Raw genomic sequence first — 20,168 nt, 5'->3', positions numbered from 1 at the left:
GGCACTGCACAACATACCGAGGGGCTCGATAAATCCTTGTTGATGGGTTGGGTGCATAAAAGCCTTACTTCTCGAAGGAGTCCAAGCCACTGGTGCAGGGTGAGCACCCGTAAGGGTGTACCTGTTGCAGACTTGTTTGCTGCTGAGATGACATCAGAGGTTAATTCCTTTGGACCACTGAGAAGAGAAAAGTCACCATCAGTCATTAACAAGAGTCTGGACCAAGGGACCAAGGACAGAGAGAGAGGGAAGAGGAAGAGAGACCTCGAAGCCAGGCCAGTGGCACTGAGCCAGAGGCTGGGTTGGGAATGATCAGAGGTGGGATTCCAGAGGAGCTGAGAGAGGCTGTGCTCATCCTGTACTGGACTATAGGCCATTTGTCTCCTGACAAGCCTTCAGTGGCTCCCTGTGTCTGTGAATAAAGCCTGCTCCATTTGGCCTGACATTTGAGACACTTTTTACCCTCTCCACATTCATTCACCTCGTCTAGGCTCAAGAGCCAGGGTCGCTGTCATTCCCTCTCCACACTCTGGGTGCTGCACTGCTTCAATCCCTAAGCTGCCAACCCTGAAGTCCAAAGTCTCCTCCTCCTGCTTCCCCGCAGGAGAACGGAAAACCCCACTTTTCCTTCAAGAATTGGGAAACACTGTCTCTCTGTGAAGTTACTTCTTGCCATCAGAAGGACTTTCCTCATTCATTCTGAACTTAGTCACAGTGTGTTGCAAATTAATGACTCTAGCAAGTTCCCATGTCTACTCAGAGAGGAAAAATATGAGTTGAACTTGAGTATCTTCTTTCCAGTAGGACTAAGTGCTTATGCTGTGCATTCATTCTTGTGACATTTTATTTTTTTTCTTAATAGTTTTATTGAGATATAAGCTACATACCCTTTAGTACCTTTTAAAGGTATATTTCATTACACCTTGGTATGCATATAAGAAAGACACAAGAAACATTTTGTTTCCCCTTTTTAACATGCAAACAAAACAAAGTGGACAGATCCAGGAGTGGTGACTTGCCCCAAACCACATGGTAGGTTAAGAGCAGAGCTAGCTCCAGGGCCTCAGTTTCCCTGTCTGTGTAATATAAGTGAGCTCCTTTGGGCAAGCACACTGAGGCTGGGAGAGGGGGTGTTAGCACACTGAGGCTGGGAGAGGGGGTGTTAGCACACTGAGGCTGGGGGAGGGGGTGTGCGCGTGTGCCTCTGAAACTAGAATGGTTACAAGATAGAGCTTATTGTAGGAGGAATCTGTTCTTCAATTGGCAAAGTGACTTTCCATATTTCTGGTTAAAATTTTGACCTTCCTTCCCTCAGGCCATGTTTTCCACTAATCGTGGGACTGTTGGAGGCTTCTTCCTGGCAGGCCGAAGTATGGTGTGGTGGCCGGTAAGTTTTCTTTCTTTTTTATTATTTATTTTTTGAGATTGTGATATAACTACATCACACTGCCCCCTTTTCTACCCCCAAACACTCCTTCCTTAGTCTCTTTCAAATTTCTGGTCCTTCTTTTCATTAATTGTTGTCATAGGCATATACGTATACGTGTATGTGTGTATATACATATACATTCCTAAATATAACCTGCTGGGTCTGTATAATGTTCCTCAAATGTGTGTTTTCAGGGCTTTTTGATATCGGATTATCCAGTTGGCTGGCTCTATCCCAGGGGAGCTCTCTGCCCTCAGCTCCCCTTGGTTGTTTATGGCTATTAGTGTAGTGTTGAGGCCTCTTGGTCTTTCCACATCCACACTGGCGGATCCATTATTGCTGCCTTAGTTCAGCTCATGTTTAGACCGTCACAACTGTAAAGCCAAATTCCTGATCCACAGGCCCCTTTCACCTCCTCACTCCCCCCAATGTTCCCCAAGTCTTAGGTACAGGAATTGTTTTGTGGATGTATCCCTTGAAGCTTGGGGTTCCACAACTCTGCATCTTGATTGGTTGCGGTTTGCAGTAATGTTTATCGTAAAGAGGAATTTTCTCGACGAGTGGTGAAGCCTGGACTTACCTAAATCTCTGGTCTGAGGACAAATATTTAGAATCACAGCTAGGCATTATGCTGACATGAAGTTGTAGGTCCTCCTCCAGTAGCCATGCCTTCACTAAGCCCCTGAGAGGTAGCCATGTTTCCAATACCAGACGTGCCTTCCCTCTGTCAACAGTTCTTAAGTCCAGCCCGAGGGCTCTTGGTTAGCACTAAGGTATGTGTGCCCTGGCTGCACCCTTAGGGTTATCGTGCCATGCTGGCCATTGTTATGGTTCCTAGGTATTTTGTTGGTTAGGGATGGCATGGTTCGATTTGAATTTTTGAATTGTTTTCTTTCAATGGGAGATTGCCTGGTGTCTTCGGACGCCATTAAAGCTAGTCCTCAGGGAGGAGTTTCAGTTAGGTTCCAGCTCAGGGGCCTCTGGGCCCTGAAGGGCACAGTGTCTTTAGCAATAGGAATTCACATCTACCTCTGGGCAACCGAGGGAAATAGGAATAGTCTATAAGTTTTGGGAGTCTCTTCAACAACCTCAACCCTCAAAAGGAGGGTTTCTCATGCCTGTCTTTATATATTCAGGCTATTAATTCTCTTGTCAGATGTGTAGTTAGCAAAGATTCTATGGGCCTGGTTGACTTTTCTATAGCTAGGCAGAAGCTTTTAAAAATTCTTTTGAAGAACTACTTTTTAAAAGGAGGTCCTGTCTTCTCCCTACACTCCCTAGGAGGTAAGTATCACCAATTCTAGTTTATAAGAACAAAAACGGAAGCTATGCTATGTCTAAATTACCTGGACCTGTGTGGTGTTTTGTTGTTTAGGATGTCATGGTTGGGTTTAGTTTAGAATTTTTGATTTCTTTTTTTTTTAACCATGATAAAATCATATCTCGTTATATAAAAACCCTAGGGCTGATTTACTTGGGGTTAGATCTCATTTTGCCCCACCCCCACACTATTTTTTTCTTTTTCTTTTTCTGAGGAGGGGTTTTTCTGGGTAGCCTTGACTGTCCTGGAACTCACAATGTAGACCAGGCTGTCCTTGAACACAGAGATCCACTTGCCTCTGCCTCCGGCGTGCTGGGCTTAAAGGCGTGCACCACCACCACTTGGCAGCTCTCGGTTTCTGAAGGTGGAGGCTAGGGGAGGCCTTCCTTTGTGTGTTAGAATAGGTCTGTGGACAGTCTGCCTTTGGGCTGAGCGTTGGCTGATGAGAGGCATTAGCCCTACCCCGAGCAGGTAGGGGTCAGTGGCTTTGTGAGGTTTCCCAGGGGTATTGTTTCCTTATACACGACACAAGATTGGATTGCTTGAACAGAGAGCACAGCATTGTTCTTCTGAGCGGAAGTCATTACTTCCTCGGTGAGGCTGACATTTGATTCTTCTTTCTCTAACCATGGTTTCCATCTAAGGCTTCATAAGACTCATATTATAAAATCATTCCAGGTGGCTGCACTTTATAAACACGAGAAATGGCTCCTGAGTTAAGAGCATCGCCTCTCATAGAGGACTAGGGTTCTGTTCCCAGCACTCACAAGGTGGCTCACAACTGTGACTTCAGTTTCAGGACATCTGATGCCCAGGCATGCATGTGACACACTTTACAAGCAGAAACATTTGTTTTAAAATGACTTCTAAAGTTGTCTATGTATCAGAATGGCCCATGACAACGCAGATACAGCACCCAACACTATGCTGGCTGGTAGTTAATTAATGGGTCTGTTCCTGCCATTTCCTGTAACCAGGAGAGACTTCTGGGGAGGGATTGCGACATCAACCCAGTCACAAAACCTTTGACCTACAATTTGTCCTGCCTACAAGAGACACTGGGGTAAATTGTGGGAGTGGCCAACCAATGATTGGTCCAGCTTGAGATCCACACTATGACAGGGAACCCACCCCTGACCCTGCTGGGAGAGCTGGGAACCAGAGGCTGGATGGGCCAGAGACCTAGGATAGAACCAAATACAAATGGAAAAAAATTAATGAAATGATTCCTATTGATATTCTGCTATACTGTTGATGGGTGTCTAGCCCAATTGTCATCAGAGAGGCTTTCCCTATCCAGTTATGGAAACAGATACAGAGGGGTCAAGGACATCACAAAATCAGCTAACCCAAGACCATAGGGGCTCACAGAGACTGAACTGCCTATGAGGGAGCCTGCATGGGACTGACCTATGCCCTCTACACATATGTTATAGCTCTGTAGCTTAATCTTGTAGGATTCCTAACAGTGGGAGCTGGGACTGTCCCTGACTCTGTTGACTGCCTTTGGGACTCAGTCCTCCTACTGGGTGGACTCCTCCAGCCTTAATAGGGGAGGAGGTGCCTAGTCTTACTGCAATGTGATAGGCGATCGTTGGTTGATATCCACAGGAGGCCTGCCCTTTTCTGAAGAGAACCAGAGGAGGGGTGGATGGGAAGCTAGAAGAGGGAAGGTCAGGGGAAGGACAGGAAGGAAAGGTGGAGGGGGCAGGAACTGGGGTCTGGATGTAAAAGTTAAACATAATTAAAAAAAATAGAAGGAAGGTCAAGAGCACTCAGGTAAATCCCTCGACTGCCGTTATACTTGCCCGTTTGCAGTGAATATCGGAAACTGTTGCTAATGATTCCCTTACGTTAACTTTCATGTAGATCATGTGGCTAAAACATAGTTCAAACCCATAGTTACTTTACTACTACAAATAACCAATCCCAATGATATAGGAACCATATTCTAAACTGGATCAATGATGAGTCATAGCCATAAAAACAAATACTCACAGAAATCACCTTCAAAGTGTTCTCCTTGGGTGTGTCTTGTAATAATCAGTGGTATGCTATAACTGAGGGTGTTTGCTTTTCTTCCTGTTATTCAGTGTGCCTTTTTAAAATTCTTACTTTTAATTACACACGTATGTGTAAGTCTGTGTGTGGGCACTTGCACTTGTGTTTGGGGGCCCAAGGAGGCACAGGTACCAGGCTCCCCAGGAGCTGGTATTACAGGCAGTTAGGAGCTGTCTGATGAGGGTTCTGGGAGCTGAACTCAAGCTGTCTAGAAAAGCAGTATTTGTCTTAATTTCCAGCCCCTATGTCATGTCTTCAGGATATAACTGGTGTCTTAGATGTGACAAAATGTAGTTTTGTTGTAAGTAATGTTTTATCTGTGTTCACTATCACACAGGCTCTGTAGAAATGTTTTGGGGTTACTCTTCTCATCTCCACTCCCTGAAAACTCAACTCATTTTTTTATTAAATGGGGGACTCTATTAATGTCTTGTTTAATGACAGGGTTCTATTGACTTAATGGAGCTTAAAACAGTGAGTTTAGCAGAAGGATAGCATTGGTAGTTTCTTTTCTAAAACTTAAAATGGTTTATAAGCACCATGAGATCACACAGCTATCAGAAGGAATCAAAAGACACGGTGACAGGCAAGAATACCCAGTAAGGGAACCGGAGAGATGGTCTAGTGGGTAAGAGCACTGGCTGTCCTTCCATAGGATCTGGGTTCAATTCCAAGCCCCCACATGACAGCTCACAACGGTCTGTAACTCCAGATCTACACAGATGTACATGCAGGCAAAACACCAATGCACATAAAAAAATAAATGAAAAGAAGCAAGTACATACACTTTAAGGGCTCTTTTCAAAATTAAAAAATATTTTAAACAGCACTCAAATCATATTCTTCATTTCCTCTTGAGGTGAAATAAAACGCCAGTTTAAGCCTGTCACTGTTTCCTAAATCCATAGTTAGGACACTCCCCTCACCTGCCTTTAGCACAGTCGCTTTTTCCAAGCAGGAATTATAGGTAGAGACTTCAGGAGGAGCATCTGTGCTGCCTCTGAGGCAGGCATGGGTCTTACCCATGAGAAAATGGAGGGCTCATGAAGCCAAAGGAGGCTGGACAATGAAAAGGCTATTTCTGGACATTCCTGGGTGTGAAGGGGACACTGAGGAGCTTGGTTGTGACCCAGGCAGGTAGAAAGAACCCTCTGGTGAAAGGTCTCACAGTCGGGCGAGTCCCAGAGAGGGAAATATTTGTACCTTGGTATGAGTAGAAGTGATGGACAGAGAGGGTGGGGCAAGGATTCCACAAGGGGAATTAGAGGAGTTTATGTAAGAGATCCGCAAGAAGGATCCCAGAAGATGGAGTCACATCTGAGGTAAACCAAAGCCACCTCACTGCAGTAATGTGAAACTACGAATAGTGCTTATTGCATTGCCCTGGTCATTCAGGGCCCGCCTTCCTGCTGGGCTGTGGCCTGGCACCTTTGCCGAACAGTCTTTTGAGTGCTATGTGGTAAGGATTATTTGAAGAATTCGGGAAATGAGCTTCAGGAAGCTTAAGGGCTGAGCTCTGAAAGGGGGAAATCCCCACTTCTCAGCTAGAAGCAAGAGAAATTCTGAGATGCCGAGCCCTAATGAACAGTTTGGAGGAGGACCTGTGTTTTACATGGGAGTGATGGGCACACCAGCATTATTGTATCTTACTTTTTTTTTTTTTGGTTCTTTTTTTTTTTTTTTTTCGGAGCTGGGGACCGAACCCAGGGCCTTGTGCTTCCTAGGCAAGCGCTCTACCACTGAGCTAAATCCCCAACCCCTGTATCTTACTTTTAACTCTTCCTCCATTAGCTATGTCTTCAATCATTCATTCATTCATTCGTTCATCCATCTATACGTTACTCTTTCACTAATTATACAACTGGCACCGCCTACCGTGAGCCAGATTCTATGACAGGTGCTCATAGATCACTCATACACACCATTCCCATTTTAGAGAACATTCGTAAAATTGTAAGTAACAGTGAGGTCTCAGAAAGAAATGTATACGAAACAAGAGTGGCTGGGCTGAAACAAGACAATTCTTACTTGTCGAGGGTAAGCTAGGAGACCTTACAGAGGACTGAGGTTTTAGGCCAGGATTAGAATGATTGTAATAGGCCAGAGATGAGAAAAAAAGTGTCAATGGTCTGGATACACCAGTCACTCTGAGCAGATCCTTGAGATGTTACATTGTGTCCCAGGAGTGTTTATAACAATTATGTATCGGTTACAAATGCAAAAGAATGGAAGGAGCCCTCCATTTGAAAACCAGAGGTTAGCGATTCAAGCAAACAACCTCCAGGTGAAAATCCACCAAATCTGGTCTACAGAGTGAGTTCCAGGACAGTCAGGGCTACACAGAGAAACCCTGTCTTGAAAAACCTAATTAATTAATTTATGAGGGGAGAAGACAGAGGCAGAGAGCAGAGAGCCAGTTCCTGATTCTGGATATTTTGGCCATGACTTGACCTTTAACAAAGAAAGCAATTGCATGAAATTAGCCGGAAATGTTTTCCTTTTGGGCTATGACAATCTTGTTTCTGAAAAGAAAACTCTTGGTGTCTTTCAGAAATTGTAGAGTAGCCTGTAAAAGCACGCTAGTGACAGTGATATCGACTTCGTCACAGTGCCATGTCTTTGTAGGGAAAACTTTCTCAGATCACATCTGGCACCTCATATCTCTCCCCCACCTTTCAAAAATTTTATTTATTTATTATATACAAGTACAATGTAGCTGTCTTCAGACACACCAGAAGGGGGCATCAAATCTCATTACAGATGGTTGTGAGCCATGTGGTTGCTGGGATTTGAACTCAGGACCTCTGGAAGAGCGGTTAGTGCTCTTAAACCACTGAGCCATCTCTCCAGCCCCCACCTTTTCTTTTTTTTTGAGACAGGATCTCATGTAGCCCAGGCTAGCTACAGACTTGCTCTATAGCTGTGGCTGGTCTTGAACATCTCTCCTTCACAAGTGATAAGAATACAGACATATTCCACCACACCAACTGGCTAAGAGGAATACTTATTCTTGGTTTACAGTAGAGGGAATTGAAGATCAAAACATTAAAGCAACTGGCTTCAGGTCACATAATTCACTATGCCAAAGGCATGATTAGAACCAGATCGGAGAGCCCCCCTGTGCTCTGAAGGAGAGAGAGCACACATCTAACTGTGCTGTGAAGGACACATCGGTGCAGCCCCCGAGTGTGCACAGACTGCTGCTTCCCTTAGGTCCCAGAGACAAAGCTACAGTCAGTTCGTGGTTTGATTACTTTTTCCTTGGGGACGTAGAGTTGCTTTCATTTAAAAAACAACAAGGTTGAGTTTGTTTACTTCTGGGCTCTAACGGCTGCCAAGCTGGAATCCGATCTCTCTTTTTCACTCATCATGAAAAATGTAATTATAGTTGGCAGTCAGTGGCCTTTGCCACGTTAAATGTATTTATTTGCTTAGTCATTTAGCATGTGCCTGTGTAGCATTTACTCGAGTGCACATGGCACGGCATGCGTGTGGAAGTCAGGAGCCAGCCTGTGGGAACTGGTGGTTTTCCTCCCTCCATCTGGGTTCTGAGTGCTGTCAGGCTGTCAAATGTGGCAGTGAGCTCCCTTACCCATGGAACTGTCTCACTAGCCCTTGGTGACATTTTCATACAATGCCAGTTCTGCACTTACCTGCCAGCTTTGTTCTCAGCCTTCGGGTTCTGCCAGTGAGTCTGAGAGCTCTGGAGGTTTTCCAGACTTATGCTCTGATTATTAAGTTTTGTAAAACCATTGCAAAAAAAAATCAGAAAAGTCTAAAAAGTCAAAATAAATTTGTACTCCATTTTCTCTCCTGAATCGATAAATATTTGTTTATATCTTTATTTTTATCTTTGTCTAGATCTATTTTTACCATCTACATATCTACATGTACATCTATATCATCAATTTATGTATTTATATGCACACATGTGTACTTAAATGTTTTGAGCATCATGTGGTACATAGGCTTCTATGAAGCTATTTTTGTGTTATTTTGAAATAAGACCTCTTGTATCTCTTGCTGGCTTTAAACACTGTCTAGCTGACTCCTGACCCTCTGTCTTCACTCTGAAGAGCTGGGCTTAGAGGGTGCCCCACCACATCCATCTCCCATTTGATTTACTGAGACAAAGATTCTGCTGTAGCTTACCTGAACTGGCACTCACTATGTGCAGCTTGTGACAATCCTCCTGTCCCCATCTCCTAAGATCTGGTATTGTAGGCATCATTACCACATCTGCTTATATGTTACTTTGTTTTACATTTTATATCATGACTATCACCCATGTTATACAAAATTTCTAAAGCTTAATTTAATGGCTACATAATATTCCTTCATAAGTTTGAATCTTAATTTATCAAACTGTTTTTCTGTTGTGGGGCACTGTGATTGGAAACATGTTTTCCAGTTTGTTTCTGTTCTAAGAAACAGAATAGTAAGTGTCATAAGGAAACCTCATTGTCCGCATCTCTCACAGTGCTTTTAAGACAGAGGTAAAAACAGCAACAAACCCTATAGCATCTATAACCATGGACATCTGGATGATATAGTAGAGGAGTTCCATTTTTATTCCTAAACTAGAAAAAACACAAATATAAGAGAGGCTCTACATACTTGTGAACAACAGATATCATCACTGAAGCCGGTTTGTCTGCTTGATAGAATGTAACCACTAACTCTAGGTAGATGGCTCAGTGGGAAAAATGCCGGCAGTGTAAGCGTGCTGGCTAATTTTATGTCAACTTGGCACAAGCTAGAGTTATCTCAATTGAGCAAATGCCTCCATAAGATCTGGCTGTATACAAAGCTGTAGGGCATTTTTTTAATAATTGATGGGGGAAGGCCCAGTGCATTGTGGGCGGTACCATCCCTGGGATGTTAGTCCTTGGTTCTTTAAGAAAGTAGGCTGAGCAAGCTATGGGGAGCAAGCAGTAAGCAGCATCCCTCCATGGCCTCAGCATCAGCTCCTGCCTCCAGGTTCCTGCTCAGCCTGAGTTCCTATTCCAACTTCCCTCAATGATGGCCTGTGATCCAAATAACCCTCTCCTCCCCAACTTGCTTTTGGTCCTTGTGTTTCATCATATTCATAGATGGCCTAATTAGGACAGCAAGCATGAGGACCTGAGCTCAGATCCTTCGCACCCATGTAAAGTCTGGCACGACAGTTCACTCCTGTAGACCCAGCACTAGGGATGGGGTGGAGAGGTGGGGAGGGGATGGTAGATGGATCCCTGGAGATCACTGGCCAGACAGACCAACAACCATGGTGTTTTGCCTGCATATATGTCTGTGCGAGGACCCTGGAATTGGAGTTATAGTCTCCAAGTAGACATGAGGTGCTGAGATTCAAACCTAGGTCTTTTGAAAGAGCAGTCAGTTGCTCTTAACCACTGAGCCATAGCTCAGCCCTCTTTTGTTCATATGAGACAATAGTCTCTATATAACCAGGCTGCTTTGGAACTTTCTCTACGCCCAAGGTAGTCTGGGAGCGTCTGCTTCTTTGAGTATTGGAATTTCTGTCATTCTCTGTGGAGCCCAATCTGGGAATCCCTGCAATCCCATTCTTGAGGAGTTAAATTATTTGAAGAAGGATTTCACACAGTCTGCTGAGTCACTTCAGATTTCCACCGGAAATGTTTTCATAATTTGGCTGTGTCCTGAAACCAACTTTGAAATCTTAACTCTGGTTTAGCAGCTCTGGGATTTCAGAGGCGAAATGGTCAAAGCTTCTTTTAAATGATGGGCTATATTTTAATAAGTGACTGAAATGATAGTGTCTCCCATTGGGTGCTAAAATCAAGTGGACAAGGTTGGTGTGGGGAAAAAAAAGGTCCCTCTAAACTCCTGTCCTGTATCTTCAGAGTTGTAACCACAAGTTACAGAGGTAAGGTCTGTAACCATGGCATTGATCCCACCCAATGGGAGACACTATCATTTCCGTTAAGATTTTAGCACTTTGTGTAGCTAGAGACTACAACTGATCTCAAGACAAGGTTGAGAAGTGATGGCTCGGAACATGCCCAAGGCAGGCTCCACACGTCTCTTTGTGGGTGAAAATCAGCTGGAGGTATTTATTGCTCTAATTCAGTATGTCTGAGACATTTCAGTTCTTCGAAGTCCCAGTCGACTGATGAACCTGCAACAGACAGTGAGGAGTTCTGCTTCTGGGAACCCATTTCCAAGGCTGATTTAGGCATGGAGGGCATACTCATTAAACAATGTCTGGTTTTGATCCTGGAGATAGGTGCAGTCCCATTACTTTCCAGCTTTAATACTGATAGCAGGGAGAAGTGATGTAGCCGAATGTTTTCCTTTGGGTGTAAGCAGATTTCCCTTAAAAAAAAAAATAGTGTGTGTGTGTGTGTGTGTGGGGGGGTGTTGTCACAGGAAACCATTCAGTTTGTGCCAAACCCTGGAGCGACTGAAGTGCAAGTTTTAATGGTAGAGTCACTGTACTATGGAAAACTGAATTGGTCTTATCAGGGATCTAAATTGCAGCGAGAGGCAAGCTGTCCTTGGTAAATGGTCCAAACAATTGTGGGGCAGTTCTTCCCTTAATGATGGGAATTAGAAGGATTGGGATTCCTGCCAAGGAGCTAGTGCTGAGAGGTGGGTTTGAAAGATTTGGTGCTACCAGAGTTGGGCTTTGGTAAGATCTCTTTCCCTGGCTTGCAGATAGCTGTGTCTTCTGAGTCTTCGGATGGCCTCATTTTGTATGTGCGTGGTGTTGGGGGCCGCGGAGGGGAGAGTAAAAGATCTCTAGCGTCTCCTCTTCCTTTATGAGGACATCGGTCTTATCTCCAGGCTCCACCTGTGTACTCCATTTAACCTGATAAGCATCACTACAATCCTGCCTCCAGATAAAGTCGCTCGGGACTTCAGGCTTTGAAATATAAATTGTCTTTAAGGGTGGTCAAGTAGTTGTCCTGGGAGGCTGAGATGGGAGGATGGGTATTGACTAGGAATAGCTCCATGGCAGTCATTGGTAAGCCATCATCTTGGCTCCTGAATAACTGTGGTAGAAGTGGGGACACCCTGGAGAGTCGTGAGTACCTAGATGGTTGGAGAACAAGAGTTCCAACCGCAGACGCGAAGCTCAAGCAAATTCATGCTAGAGAGAACTTGCCCTGAGAGCTAACTGAGCTCATAGGGATTTATTGCTAGGCATGGAGCTTCCTGGAAGACTGCTCAGTAGGCTCATGGGAGCTGGCGGTAGAGAGCAGGAGACTGTCTATGACCTCAGTAGAGCTGTGCTTTAGAGGTAACTGAGCACGTGGGTGGGTGGGGTTGACTTACGGCAGGGAGAGACTTGAAATGATATAGAAAAGTATTACAAAGGCTGGTGAGATGGCTCAGTGGATATAGCACCTGCTGCCAAGCCTGAAGACCTGAGTTTAATGCCTGGGATCCGCATAGTGGAAGAAGAAAACTGATTCCTGCAAGGCGTGCTTTGCAAATCACAGCACCCCTCACAATGTGCATAAATGCTCATACGTTCTCCCTCCCTCTCTCCTCTCTTCTCTTCTCTTCTCTCTCTCTCTCTCTCTCTGTCTCTCTCTCTCTGTCTCTCTCTCTCTCTGTCTCTCTCTCTGTCTGTCTCTCTCTCTGTCTCTCTCTCTGTCTCTCTGTCTCTCTCTGTCTCTCTCTCTGTCTGTCTCTCTCTCTCTCTGTCTCTCTGTCTCTCTCTGTCTCTCTCTGTCTCTCTCTCTCTGTCTCTTTCTCTGTCTCTCTGTCTCTCTGTCTCTCTCTGTCTCTTACACACACACACACACACACACACACACACACACACACACACCCCTGTTGGGAGGCAATGGATGGCAGGCAGACAATGTCAGACAGCCAAGTAAAAGTGCTAAATGGAGCCCCGTGCCACCTGGCCTCAGATGAGTGGACTGGCGGATGTCATATCTCTCCAGCTCTCCATTACCATTGCTGCAGTTGGGCTTGAGTTCTTCTGAGTGGGGAGCAGAACCCCACTTGAAACTTCAGGCTTCGGGCTGGAGAGGTGGCTCAGCGGTTAAGAGCACTGCCTGCTCTTCCAGAGGTCCTGAGTTCAATTCCCAGCAACCACATGGTGGCTCATGACCATCTGTCATAGGATACTCTCTTCTGAAGTGTCTGAAGAGAACTACAGTGTACTCACATATAAATAAAATAAATAAATTTAAAAAACAAAAACAAAAACAAAAAAAAACCCTTCAGGCTTCTGGGTTCAGCAATGGGGACGGGACCACTGTTTAGCCACCGTCTGTGTTTATAGTGGTGACATGGGAAAACTACTGTGGGATGCCCAGCATGAATCCAAGAGTCCTCAGGGCAACAACCCACCTCCCTCCCAGACACCACAAGACATCACAGAGCTGAAACACACCCATACTGTTGGAGATAAAGGGAACACTCTGAGGAAGATTATACTGAGAGAAGAGGAGAAGTTAAAAGAATCTTGAAGAAAAACTCAGATTGGATATGGGCTTGGTCAAGACAGCCAGAAAATATCCCCCGCAGGGGTTTTCTTTTTAAAATATGGGAAGTGCATGCTATTCTCCGCTCGAGAAACAAGAGCTCTGAAGAAAGGGTGGGCATCGTCCCGGCAGACTTTCTGACGGTTTCCTTCCAACACTGCTGCCCCCTCATCCTCTGGCCTTTGGATTGGGGATCACGCTGGAAGGCGTCTTGCAGCACCATCGGTGAAGAATTGGATCTGACTTTTGTCCACACTTAGGATTCGTGTCTGACAGCTCACCGAAGGGCTAGTATGATCCTTGGGTGTCTGCACGCGTGTGTTATTTGCTCTGCAATTGTGGTGTTCCTGACTTAATGAGACGGAATAGACTCTAAAATCATGACCTATAATTATACCTATGGGATCAATTAATAAGCACGTCAGACTGATGGTGCCTTTTGGGGCATTTATTGGTAAATGTTCTTTGAATATTAGGTATAAATAGTATAAGTAATTTCAGTAAAGTAGCAATGATGTATTTTAAAATGATCGTAGTCTAGTTAAGACACTTTACAGTACAAAAGATTTAGGAAGAGATGTTAAAATCATTGAAGGGTTTGACCAAAGGGAATATCGTGGCCTTGTAATCCTATGACGCAATAGGAAACGCTGTCCTTTGTGCGCTTTAAAACCAGAGTCTGGGGTGGTAGTGGGAGCAGGCAGCAGGAGCCGGATGCTGAGAACAGGAGCTGAGGGCTCATGTCTTACACCAAGGTCACAAGGCAGAGCGCACACTGGGACTAGAGACACCATAACCGCCAGCTTCCTCCAGCAAGGCCGCCCTGCTAAATACTCCTAGTCAGCGCCGAAGTATCTGGGCTTATGGAGGCTGTTCCCGTTCAAATTCCCACAACTAAGACAAGCTGGTTTGATAAATTAAGTGTATTTAAGATTTATTTATTTATTTACTTAATGTATGAGTGTTCTATCTGCATTACACCTGTGCACCAGAAGAGGGCATCGGATCCCATTATAGATGGTTGTGAGCCACCATGTGGTTGCTGGGAACTGAACTCTCGTCCTCTGCAAGAGCAGTCTGTGCTCTTAATTGTCGAGCCATCTCTCCAGCTCCTTGGTTGATATTTTCTTCTTTGATTTCCATTCACAGCCCTGTTTTCAGTTTTGCTCTCCTATCCCCAGTTCTCGGGGATCTAACATCCTCCCTTCTAATCTGTTTTCTAACCTGACGTCAGGTATGTATGTGCAGTGGTTTATGCATGTTCCCTGGGGCATCTCCAGGACCTCTGTGAAAAAAAAAGTCACCATGTGATGTGTATTAGAAAACAGTTGTGATTAGTATTATCTTGTGTTATTTGTGAGCATATAAAACCTGGCATCTAGTGGTTTGAAACCACTAATTCTCCACTCCTCCTTGACAAGGTGCCTGAGGCTCAGAGGCTTCTAAGTGATTATTCCCTCAAGGAACGTCGTCCGCATGCACTGACAGAGAGCCTGCATTGCACAAGGCCCCCCTCCATAGCTACCTAGTCGAATCCAGTATGAGAAGGTGAATAGCTCAGCCTTGTTCTCAAGCAGACAGTCTCACAGGAGACTCTAGGGCATCCTGGTGGCCAGGGGACTTCCTGTGTGCTAACAGTTCAGAATCTGGTTCAAAACAGATGTACACACAACACTTGCAGATTTGTTGAGGTTTCTCCAAGTGTCTCTTTGTGTTTTTATTATTTCCCAAGTGCCCTGGCCTGCTTTGGGAACTGGTCCAGCAGATTTCAACAGTCAAGCTCTCAGCTGGCCTCTGATTGCTCACGTCCTTTCATTTGGCTAACATGTCTCTTCTTGTGTTAGCCCATCCTCCTGAGAGCCCTCCTTATCTAAATGTATTGTTTGTTTGTTTACTTATTTTTTTATTGTTTCCAGATTGGAGCCTCTCTCTTTGCCAGTAACATCGGAAGTGGTCACTTTGTGGGGCTGGCGGGCACAGGAGCAGCCGCAGGCATTGCCATGGGTGGCTTCGAATGGAACGTGAGTAGCATTTGAGCCACTGTGTCCTGGGGTGGAAGGAGCTGGTATCAGTCCCTTTTTCATTGCTATAATGAAATGCTGGAGGCGGGTTAACTTCATAAGGAAAAGGTTCTATTTCAGCCAACGGGGTTGAAGGCTCATTGTACACTGCAAACATTGTAAACAGCACTGCACAGACTCTTGTGCGGTTGCCCCTGAGCTGTGACATCTCAGTGTGGACGGCAAATGATGGCGGGAGATCTGAGAGAGGAGATCGGATCACCCAAAGCAGGAAGATGGTGTAGATAGAACCAGGACTGGCTTTTGTGAAAATCCCCCTCAGGAGTCCCATTAGAATTACATGTCACTCTGTGAGCTGTGCTCACAAAGACCCAGGGCTTCCCTGGGGTGCTCAGCTCCCTCACAAACTGTCTACCACCTTTCTTGTTAAGGACTACGCTCCCCATGTATGTGATTATAGCAGTCTTAAAAGAATAGCCAGTGCAGAGGATCCTGAGGAGCCTCAGAACCACATGAGGCACAGATGGGGGGGGGGGTTCTAAGTCCAGGAGTTTGCAGCAGTGCAGTAGGAGTGGGTGGGGGCCCCCTAGTCACAGGATTTCCCCTCTTTACCATTGGTCCTAAAAGAGAAGGCCTTTTCTAGCAATGCTGGAGGTTGGGAAATACTAATGACCCTTCCTCCCCCTCCCTCTCTCTTCCCCTTTCTCCTCCCTTTCTTCCCTCTTTCTCTCCCCCCTCCCTCCCTCCCTTCTCCCTTTCTCTTCATCTCCCTTCCTTCCTTCCCTTTCTCCCTCCCCTCTCCCTCTTTCTCTTGTCTTTCTTCTCTCTCTTCCTTCCTTTCTCTCCCTTCCTTCCTCTCCCCCCCTTTCTTTCCTTCTTCTCTGAAGGGTATTCTATTTCTTATTTACCAGGGATGAGATAAAAGACAGCTCTGAACTCTAGCTGGGGTCTGGGCTGTGTCGATAGGCAGCACCCTGTATTTTCTTTCACCGTGTTTTCCGTATGCTTTTGCTGTATGCTAGACAAGTACTCTAGGAGACTGTCCTTAGGAAGGAACGGAGGGGTAGGAGATTTTTCTATAGCAGTTGAGGGTCTCCTGAGAGAGGCAGAGATGAGCTGGGGTTTCTTCTAATCTGAATTTGCCTCGTTCTGGTTGTAGGCCTTGGTGTTCGTGGTCGTGCTGGGGTGGCTTTTTGTCCCTATTTACATCAAGGCTGGGGTAAGTAGCCATTCTTTTATCTTTTCTCATCACCCAATGCGCGGGTGTGAACTTGATCCTCTTGGTGGCCACAGGGGACTTGATGGCATAAATGACAGAGAATAAGTCGGTCTGCTTTCGTGCCCAGATTTCAGAACAGCTTCATGCTTGCCTGCAGGGGGCGTTTAGCAGCCCCATTGGCTCCTGATTGCCTGCAGGGGGCGTTTAGCAGCCCCATTGGCTCCTGATTGCCTGCAGGGGGCGTTTAGCAGCCCCATTGGCTCCTGATTGCCTGCAGGGGGCGTTTAGCAGCCCCATTGGCTCCTGATTGCCTGCAGGGGGCGTTTAGCAGCCCCACTGGCTCCTGATTGCCTGCAGGGGGCGTTTAGCAGCCCCACTGGCTCCTGATGGCCTGCAGGGGGCGTTTAGCAGCCCCACTGGCTCCTGATGGCCTGCAGGGGGCGTTTAGCAGCCCCACCTCCATCAGGGCAGGCCCCTAAGTGCCCTACTTAATTCAGATTCCCCCAAGGAGAAGTCAACAGTCAAGCTCTGCACCCTGGGGGACATTCTTGCCCTGCTCTGTTATGCTCTCCATACCCAGCTGTTTGCTCCCTCCCTAGAAGGCAAACAGTTGAGAAAAGCAACTAAGTCCCCTTTGTCCCCTTCATTTACCGGTGTCACCTCCTGCTTCTGAGCATGTGGCTGATCAAACATAGCTTTAACCTCACTTTCTTTAATGACATATCAGCACCTCCGACCTCTAAGTGTACACACTGGGAGCTAAAGGTGGCACAGGACAAATTCTGCAGGCTATCCCTCCTGAAGGCTCACTGGTTGCTGGTGACACGTCGTCGGTCCCAGAAGACAACAGGCTAAGGGCATAGGGAGCAAAACGGCAAATGTGATTGGAATTTGCAGAGGGGAACTAGCAGAACATTTGAGAAGGCCCGCAGCTACAGTCCTTGATAGAGCAAGGTGACAGTCATGTTCAACCCGCACAACTTCTCTGGTGCATTGGCTAGAGGCTACCGTTGTCTTATCTGCAACAGGGGCAATATATGTAAACCATACACACACAAATCTAGACACACACCGAGTCAGACACACAAACACAATTGTGTGTGTGCAGGTTTGCGCCTTCTCCAAGGCAAGTGTCTGCCTCCTTAGTTATGCCCAGTCATCTGTTTATTAGAAAACATGTGCTTATTTGGCACTTTTGATGGTGGCAACTGAGTGCTAGGGCCTTCCTCCTTCTACTGCACAGGGCTTGTGGAACTGAAATAAGTAAACGGCGTCTGGCTACTGTGTGGACTCCCTGGGCTAATAGGGGTTGGTGGTGTGCGTGCGTGCGTGCGTGCGCGTGTGTGTATGTGTGTGTTGGTATGAGTTCCTGACCACACTACTGAGGAGGCTCTGACACCAGAATGGATCCCTGGGCTTATTGTTCACTTCGGCTCCATTTCACTCCATGCAGGTGGTGACGATGCCGGAGTATCTGCGGAAGCGATTTGGAGGCAAGCGGATCCAGATCTACCTTTCCGTTCTGTCCCTGCTCCTCTACATCTTTACCAAGATCTCAGTAAGTGCATTGCTAGCCTATGGTGGGACAGGGCAGGGAAGGGGAGGCTAGCTATTGGCTCATCTTCCGGAGGGGCGGGACGGGGTGGGGGTGGGGGCTAGCCATTGGCTCATCTTCTCACCATCCAGACTGTGCTGTTCCACCAAGAAGCAACTGTAAGTTTCTGTGGACTTTGTGCTTTAAGTCTTCTAGCTTCTTAGGGGAAAGTTCTATTTTATGCACGAAGGGGCCAGTGGAGCTCAGTGGGACTCCTTATCTTCCACTGTGGTGCAAGTTGAAAATATAACAGGCTTAGGAAAGTGGGCAGAAGTGCTCTGAAGAGAAGATTAAAGAGGCGCTGAGATGTCTTGTGAGTGGTCATTCCCTCCATGGGGCATATATTCAAAGGAAACGGAAGCAGCATGCACAAGAAATACCAAATGTCCATTGAAGCTTAGTTTACAATAGTCAAGGTGCTCATCAGCAAGTTAATAATGGAAGCCTGTCACACACACACACACACACACACACACACACACACACACACACACACACGCGCGCGCTGTTCAGCCTTAGAAAGAACTCTGATCATTTGACAGTCCGGGCGAACACGAAGGCCATTACATTAAGTGACATAAACAAGCACAGAAAGACAGACGCCCACTCACTTATATGTGGAGTAAATTAAACTTATAGAAATAGACTTTTAAATGTTCTTTTTTTAATTTAAAATTTATGTGTATGGATGTTTTGCCCCCCTGACTCTCTCCTGCTCTGTGTGTGTGTGTGTGTGTGCACGTGCGTGCACATGTCTGCGCTATGTGCAAAGACTTAAGAAATCAGATTGTCTTCTTGTTCAATAATAAAAATTCTTTATAATATTCCAGACTCCAGACCCTTATCAGGTGTGTAATTCGCAAGCACTTTCTCCCATGTGTGGACTATCTTTTCCCTTTCTGGATGGTACTCTTTGATGTACAGACGTTTATCATTTTGGCAGAATTACCTATTTTGAATTTGCTGCTATGCTTTTGGTGGTATTTCTTAGAATTTGCTGTAAAATTCAAGAGAATGAAGATTTATCTCCATGTTTTCTATTAGAAGTTAAATAAAATTGTGTGCATATGTTTATGTGTGAATGTGTATACACTCCAAATGCAATATGGAGGCCAGAAATCATTGTTAAATGTCTTTTTGTTTGTTTGTTTGAGGTAGAGTTTTTCTGTGTAACAGTTCTGGCTGCCCTGGTACTAGCTCTGTAGACCATACTGGTCTTGAATTCACAAAGATCCGGCTGCCTCTACCTGTGTGGAGATTAAAGGTGCACACCACCACTGCCTGGCAAATGTCTTTTTATATGGCTCCCCACCACAGTTTTTTTGAGGCAAGGTCTCTCTCTAGATGGAGAGCTTGCCACTCAGCTAGACTGACTATCCATGAGTCCCTGGGACCTGCTTCTCTAACCCCTGCACCGGGGCTGTAAACACAAGCCATGCCTGCCTTTTACCTGGGACTGAGGCATTTGAATCGAGGTTCTTATCTATGCACAGAAGGACACTTATTTCCAGAACCCCCTCTCAGTCTTTCTCTTGAGTGTTATCTTTTATTTTCCAGGGTTTGATCTATGTCGAGCTCACCTGTGTATGGTATGAGGCAGGGTCCACACATTCTTCTGTATGTGGACACTCAGTTCTCCCAGCACTGGTTCCCCATGAGTGGTTTTGAACCTTTCACTGATGAAGCTCCTAAGACTGTGTCTAAGGAGTTAGGGCTGACAACCAAAATTGTATCCCCCTTTACACCACCCCTGACACACACCGATGGTACCCACAGCTGGTAGCAGTCTGATTTTCGCCTCCTCGTTCTTTTTCTCTCTTCCAGGGTTAGTTTTTAATTACAAGATGAAAAGACCCGAACTTTATTTCGCTAGAGACCAGTGGGTAGAGCTATGGCTGCAAAGAACTAGAGGTGCTGAAGAAATCAGGGGGAGCTTCCTAAGGGAGGGGAGGCACCAATTCAGAAGAGAGGAAGGGGTGTAAACAGTAGGTCAGGAGACACCCTAACAGGAATAGGACGCTCAAAGGGAGCCGTGTCTTAGTGTAGCTGCAGCTT

At 45.8% G+C, this 20,168-nt stretch overlaps 1 protein-coding gene across 1 annotated transcript in view; it reads left to right on the top strand.

The window, feature by feature from the left end:
• The window catches only part of Slc5a1 (solute carrier family 5 member 1), a 64,590-nt gene that overhangs the window by 10,806 nt on the left and 33,616 nt on the right, over positions 1-20,168 (top strand). Inside the window, exons 2-5 of the mRNA NM_013033.2 lie at positions 1,316-1,387; positions 15,196-15,300; positions 16,460-16,519; positions 17,973-18,077. Coding sequence (NP_037165.1) covers positions 1,316-1,387; positions 15,196-15,300; positions 16,460-16,519; positions 17,973-18,077 — 342 coding nt within the window. The remainder of the gene's footprint in view (positions 1-1,315; positions 1,388-15,195; positions 15,301-16,459; positions 16,520-17,972; positions 18,078-20,168) is intronic.

The sequence above is a fragment of the Rattus norvegicus genome, chromosome 14, assembly GCF_036323735.1.
Source record: "Rattus norvegicus strain BN/NHsdMcwi chromosome 14, GRCr8, whole genome shotgun sequence".
Lineage (NCBI taxonomy): Eukaryota > Metazoa > Chordata > Mammalia > Rodentia > Muridae > Rattus > Rattus norvegicus.
This window is presented reverse-complemented; position numbering and strand designations above follow the sequence as displayed.